Source organism: Watersipora subatra, chromosome 3 (assembly GCF_963576615.1).
Source record: "Watersipora subatra chromosome 3, tzWatSuba1.1, whole genome shotgun sequence".
NCBI lineage: Eukaryota > Metazoa > Bryozoa > Gymnolaemata > Cheilostomatida > Watersiporidae > Watersipora > Watersipora subatra.
Genome location: NC_088710.1, coordinates 23280154 through 23286902, shown reverse-complemented (window position 1 = coordinate 23286902; position 6749 = coordinate 23280154). Strand labels below are relative to the sequence as shown.

Below are 6749 nucleotides of genomic sequence, written 5' to 3'. Positions count from 1 at the left end.
CCGCATTTTCAACTGTTCTTTGCTGAAGCTAAAATGATTTCTGAGCTGTCTTTTTGTAAAAATAGGCGAGGTTCCAGTAAATCATTTCCAAGAGGTGTTGTTTCACGCACTCTGAGCACATTGTACAGTGTCTGTCCACTCTGTTTTGCTTTCACCAGGGATGATTATATGGTTTGTATTGTGCGCTCAGCTAGCTCATTAGACAGACTGATTTATGGGCTCACTGTGATCTGTTTTACATCTATCGAATGTAGATAGGACCTTAATTCAAAACTGCTGAATAATGATGCACTGTCCTTCACACATGACTCTGGTCAACAAAAGTTCAAAAACCATTTTCAGTATGCCAATGACTCTTTGGCAGTATATTGCTTTAGCTCAAAATAGCTGGGCAACTTTGAGTATCGATCAATACTCTGTAGGTAATCTGTGCTACCAGGTGGAATATGTCCATACTCAGTGTTTGCATTGGGTATTGTAGTATCTCATAGGGCTCAATTATTGTCTGACCATTTGCTGTCATGTTTTCAGCAGGCAGTACATGTAAGACATGAGTTATGAAGGTATCTCACGTCTTACATGTACATATAAGATGTGAGATACCTTCATAACTCACATCTTATATGTACATATAAGATGTGAGATATCTTCATAACTCACATCTTACTAGTACACATCAGATGTGAGATACTTTCATAACTCACATCTTATATGTACATATAAGATGTGAAATACATTCATAACTCACATCTTATAGAGTTATATGTGTTCAAGATATCTTGTTCAAGATATCTTGAACACATCTTATATGTACGTGTAAGATGTGAGTTATGAATGTATCTCACATCTTATATGCACATGTAAGATGTGAGTTCTGAAGGTATTTCACATCTTATATGTACATGTAAGATGTGAGATTCAAAGGTATCTCAAAGAAGAATTTATTAATCAATGACTCATCTGTGTTGACCTGATTCTGTCAGTCCTGTGGGGACTGCAACCACTAGGCATTTAATAGAGAATCATGGCTTCCTTATAGCAAAAAAATTTCCAGGAAAACCACTCATTTACACAAGCTATGCCATTTTCACTGATTTATTTATATTGACAGTCGTTGCTGACATGCATTGCTATAAAACTTGTCTCAAATGAAAAATCCAATCTTGTGTCTGCCTTCAAAATTTATTCTCAAAGCCAGTCTAATGATACATCTGTCTGTGAAGTTTGGTTGTGCCATTTTGTGTCTAAACGATAATATTTATAACTTTGGCTAATGTTGTGAGTCACATACAATACCAAATTGTGTTTTGCATTGTTTATGTTTTGACTTCGGTCATGCCATTCTAGTTTTTATATAAAAGGAGCATTCTTAGCTATAGAGAGTGAGTCTTTTACACACTATTGTTATATGCACAGTGAACACTATTCAAATATATTATCTCGCTTGAAGCTTAAATAAAAAGTCTTATATGCCCAAGACTATGGCGAACCCATCAGTGTGAGGTCAGCATACTCTCTCAAATATTACAATTACGATACTGCAACCAACTTAAAAAGTTAGGTCTAATTTTTAACGGTCAAATGAGTGAGTTTGGAAAGGCTATGGGACAGATTAGGCAATTTACATGTATTTTACTATTTGTACAAAGCAAATTTCTTATAACGTAAACATTCCTGAAACAGATTATTTTTGTTGTAGGAGTGACTGCTGTATTTACTTGAGTTATTTACTCAAGTAAATAACTCTAGTAAATACAGCAGTTTATTATAATTGCTGTAAACTGTTATTATAGTAAACTGACTATAATAGCAGTTACAGCAAGTGACTGCTATTATAGTTAGTCACTTGCTGTAACTGACTATAATAGCAGTTTACTATAATAGCAGTAAACTATTACTGCTATTATAGTAAAAATAGCAGTAATAGTTTTACTGCTATTACTGCTATTTTAAATTAATAGCAGTAATAAACAGTTACTGCTATTACTTTAAAATAGCAGTAACTAGCGACTCAATGAGCTCTATTTCAAGCAGTATTGCACCTTCTGTTTTGTTGAGGCCTCTCTTGGGCATCAGTGAACGTAGGAACCAGGGTAATTTGTCATTTCCTATTGTGGGATAGAGTGTTCTACCTTGTAAGTTCAATCTAAGTTTCTTACTCCTTGCTGAAGAGTGTTTGGTACCACATGAGAGGATTGACGAGTCATTTGGCCTGTTGAGAGCTTTTCCAGTTTTTTTTGTCATCTTTGATTCATACAGTAAGATCTCTAAATGAATTAGCACCCCAGCTTTTTCAGGTCTCGCTTTTCAAAAATTTTGGTGTGGAGCACCAAATGGTGTAGAACACTAAGTCTAGCTTCACGTTGCAAGCACAAAGTTTAACTTTTGAAGTGGATTTGAACTGCTCAAAGAGATATAGGCAGTATGAGACTGCACTAAACTTTGGGCAGGCTAGTCTAAGTTACAGCAGTAGCTAATATGGGCCCTTGGGCAACTCTCTATCCAGTTTTATGAGCAGTAAATTTGAGTAGCAATCCAGCATAGAATGACCATATCAGTTTAGGCTGAAATCAACAGTTCTCCTAATACCCACATCTTGCTCATAGAAGGCATTCGTGTTTATCTTTGCGCATCAGATATCTCCTGTCCGTTTAAGTCGCATGTTGTTAGACCTGTATCAAGCATTAGTGGGCCACCAGACTCAGCACTCTCAAAATGGCAATCTCCTTGATCTGGTCACTACAAAACCTCAGTGTTTACTTGTACATGTCACAATCAAGCTTTCATTTGGATCGTGCTATAGAAAAGTAGCCAGGTCACATATGCTATGGGCATGGTTATTAGTCTTTTCTGTTTGAACTTGTGCTGCTTTGAGAAGCCTGGTCAAAAGCCACTTTGCTCGGCAAGTTTGAGGTGCACCTCAATGTTTATTAAATATAACATGAATCAATCGTTTAGCTTTTCTGAAAAGGTAATTATTCAAAAAAAGCTGATACTATGCTTGCCTCTTAATCCACTCGGCACTGTCTCTGTCTCAAGAAGCAATATAATACTGTCCATGCATCTTTGAGCATGCCATTGTTAAGGCAGGTGCAGGTTTGCCGGTTGATTGGTAGGCCAAAGGTTGCCGGAGTTAGAGATGGTCCTGCCACATTTGAAACAGGCTTCCAGTAGGCCACGGGTTCAGCTCTGATGCTTTTATACAGAAGCTTTACGTTGCAAAGGCATCAAGTGTTCATCAATTACTCATGTTTACATTAAAGTGTCTTACCACCTGTTGGTGCACTTTTAGAGTCGGTGTTTTTGATGTTTTTATTGTTTTTATCATTGACTATACTCATTTGGTGGGGTATTGGATTTTTGTTGCGAAATTAGACATAGTATTAGTTTGCAAGAAAGATCATTCAAGTACACTAAATTAAGTTTCAGAGCAGTTCTTTTTGATTAACAAAGTATCGCATAGCTCAGTTTAAGCAAGCAAAAAATGTATCAACTGTAAAACAACAGAACACATCCACTATTTTAAATGTTGGAACTGTTGGAACATGTTGGAACATTTCGAAACTGTCATTTCTAAGACCAGCATATTATGCAGAACAAGTTTATGTAAGAGTACATGTATATATGGTACTTAACCTTATTTCAAGATGATGGACAAGTTCTTTTAGCAGGTATCATAATAGTTGTAGACTTGCTCAAAAGATAGCATCGAGAACAGGGTACATTCTGGTCGTGCATACAACTAGGAAATATATGAGAGTTGGTCTGGTACTCTGCTCTATATATGTAGTTACCCTGGTCACCCGCTAAATTTGAGTTGTACTCTGGTTCTGAAAGGAAACATGCATAGACAGATGAGCCTCCTTTGTGGGTATAGTACTGCCCTGTTGCTAGCCCTGTATGATACATTAACAAATCTTGAAATATAATTTAACTGACATAAATTCAGCACTTGAAATAACTGATTACACAAACAATATATTCTGATGATTTTGCCAAACTATGATAATATAAATGAATGGCAAGTCACCTTCTCTGCTTGATAAAGTTATTCTCGAGAAACTATAAGGAAGTAAAAACATTCTGTAACCAATATGAGTAGAGGAGCTCTGAAAAATTACTACACGACTTCCTGTCCCATCTGTATACGAACTTCCTCCTCCAGAAACTAGTTGTATATCAGCTACAAAATGATGAAGTCTTATGTTACAAATGTTCCAAATTTTATAAAAGTAAGTTCTAGTTTTCCATTCTTTTTTACCCCAGACCTAAGTCTCATACTTTTCTGGTTCGTACCTAATTTTTTTGTACAAAAAAAAGTTGAGAATCTGTAGGTATTTTATCACAGATCAGCTATTACATCTATCATGAGAAAACTTCCTGTTGCTTTAGAAGTAATAGTTTTAGTTATTTAAAATTCTTCTTAATACCAACTCTTCAACATTCTAGGTAACATTTTACAGTGTACTGCAAAAGAGAGACTCAACTAACCAACTGAAGACGGTTCATTCCTTTCCTCATCTACTTGCAGTTGCTCTTCAATTTCTTCCAATTTTCTGTTGTTACTTTGGAAGAGAGTCAGCAACCCATGAGCAGTTGTTTGGTTTAACTCATGTAGGAGTTGTTTTGAAAATAATAACAGTGTTTCTTATCTCAGGAAATAGTATAAAGCTTGGTGGTGCATTACTTTTTTTCACTGTGACAATACTTTACTCTAAAGTGATATGAACTGTGTTCTTTTTCATTGACATCATATTTTTACAACAGTGCTCAACTTGCTAAATATCAGAAACATACCACTATCAGAGTGTCTGTCAGATGGTCGGGCTACAACAGACTTGATCTGGTTTACCAATCTCTTAACCCTCATTATCAGGTCAGTCAAATTTGACTCTTCACAATCTCTACCATCTCTATCGTCCCTACCATCTCTTCCAGGAAGTCTTCACAAATATGACAGTTGTCCTGTAGTTAAAATATTCGACAAGGTTTTCGTTTCCTTTTTTTCTAAAATTTTGCATGAGCACAGGTTGTTAAAACTTTCAAGAGCTTCTAGTGAGTCTTTTTAAAAATACAGACTTTTTTAAAAGTCTTAATAAATAGCAAGTCTTTGTTTATTCAACACGTCTACTACTGACTGTTTTAAAATTTATTTGTATTGAGAAGCTTTATTCTTTTTACCAACACTGATCTTGCCAGTAAAGTTCATATTTTTACTTATGCTCTTTAGTTAATCTTAAGTTAAACTTTAAGTTGAAGTTTTATTTTTATAGCTGTTCAATATTTTGAGCAGGTGAAACTCATAAAAAAAATTTGTCAAGCTCACAGGCACAACGCAGTTTCAGTTCATGATATGCCAAGGTCATTTAATATTTCTCGTAATGCACACTTCTATGATTCTCATCAATCAATTGAGAGTTATCTATTTATGTTAGTAGCACATTGAGAAAACAACTTCCTTTTCATCATATTATCATGACAATAATCACATTGTACTCAAAAGACCTATAATATCGGAAGTAGAGCTGGGTGACTAAACAAATCTACTATTATAGTACCATGTGTGGTTGTACAAATTGTATGAAATTAGAAAACTGATAACTTTTTGCCAAGTCTATTGCTTTGATATAAAACCTGAATATAAAGGATCTACTAAAATGTTGCTATAGTGCTTGAGGAGTTTGGCTAACTTACTTGGTGATAATTGACTAAGCACACCATCACTGACATCTTCATCTTCTGCTGATCTTTTTTGTATGGTGCGTTACAGATCGGTTGAAGACATCACTGACACTTAAATATAAAATTTTCAAATATCACAATTCCGTAAACCTCTGCATCTGAAACAGCTTGTCGTCCAATAATTGAACACCTCAAATTCATTTATATTTTGGTTAAATCTTTAAGAATTGATGCAACATCATTTCTTGATTCTTTTTTCTATAAACAAAGTTTCATGCTAAAAAGGATTGTATGCTAGCCAAAAATGCATGTTTTAAGTCCAATGTCTATATGTTTCACGAAATCTTTTGAGTATGCTTCAGTATCATATTGTGTGTTATATACATGTAGAGTTACAAGTCCTTAGTCATTTATATGTACCTGCATTTTTAGACACTCAAACATGTTGAAAAAAACTAATTTTCAAATGAAAACAAACTCTCATGTAACCATTCACAATGTGATAACAAAGCACAAGTAATTAAACTCTCCTGCACACTCATATTTGGACCAGTTTAAAGTAACCTCTTGTAATATTGGCTATTACCAGGGTCAAGTGTAGTTATTCTAATATACATATTTCATAACTTCTCACCTGTATCCCATTTTCTTCTATCTGATCTAGTCTGGCGGTTAAATGATCAACATCCTTCTGTAACCACTGGTAAGTTATTTGAGAGTAGACAGAGACAACCAGAGCAGATATTGCTATAACAGCAGCCAATACCTGGATGACATTACGCTTCTGTTGCTTGACTACATAGCCTTTTTCCATAATGTAATCTAAAATTAGCGTTCAAAACTTATAAATAAAATACTTCAAATAATGAGTTTTACTTAAATCACTACATTTATTGCTCATCATATTATATGTGAAACGGTAATCATAATATAATAACATAATAATAAGGCAAACCAAGCAAGCAAGTTTTTATATGATAATTTATTACAAAATTTCTCTCCAATGCTTTCAACTAAAACTATTTTTCTTACATATAAATTGTATAACTGTATAATTTTTAACTAAC

The 6749-nt window shown here is 34.5% G+C and overlaps 1 protein-coding gene across 1 annotated transcript; it reads right to left on the bottom strand.

Moving 5' to 3' along the window:
- Positions 1-3642: 3642 nt before the first annotated feature.
- Positions 3643-6496, bottom strand: LOC137390440 (uncharacterized). Its single transcript, XM_068076772.1, has 4 exons — positions 6317-6496; positions 5695-5708; positions 4798-4943; positions 3643-3896 (listed from the first exon to the last, which is right to left on the bottom strand). Exons 1-4 carry the CDS (start codon positions 6494-6496, stop codon positions 3643-3645), a joined length of 594 nt encoding a protein of 197 aa, XP_067932873.1.
- Between the last annotated feature and the right edge of the window lie 253 nt (positions 6497-6749).

Bases quoted from the DNA above. Each gene is read 5' to 3' on its own strand.
- LOC137390440 (XM_068076772.1), bottom strand. From the start codon at position 6,496: ATGGAAAAAGGCTATGTAGTCAAGCAACAGAAGCGTAATGTCATCCAG. The intron at 3,897-4,797 runs GTATGTTTCTGA...TGTATCATACAG, and splicing joins TGACAGACACTCTGATAGTG to GGCTAGCAACAGGGCAGTAC.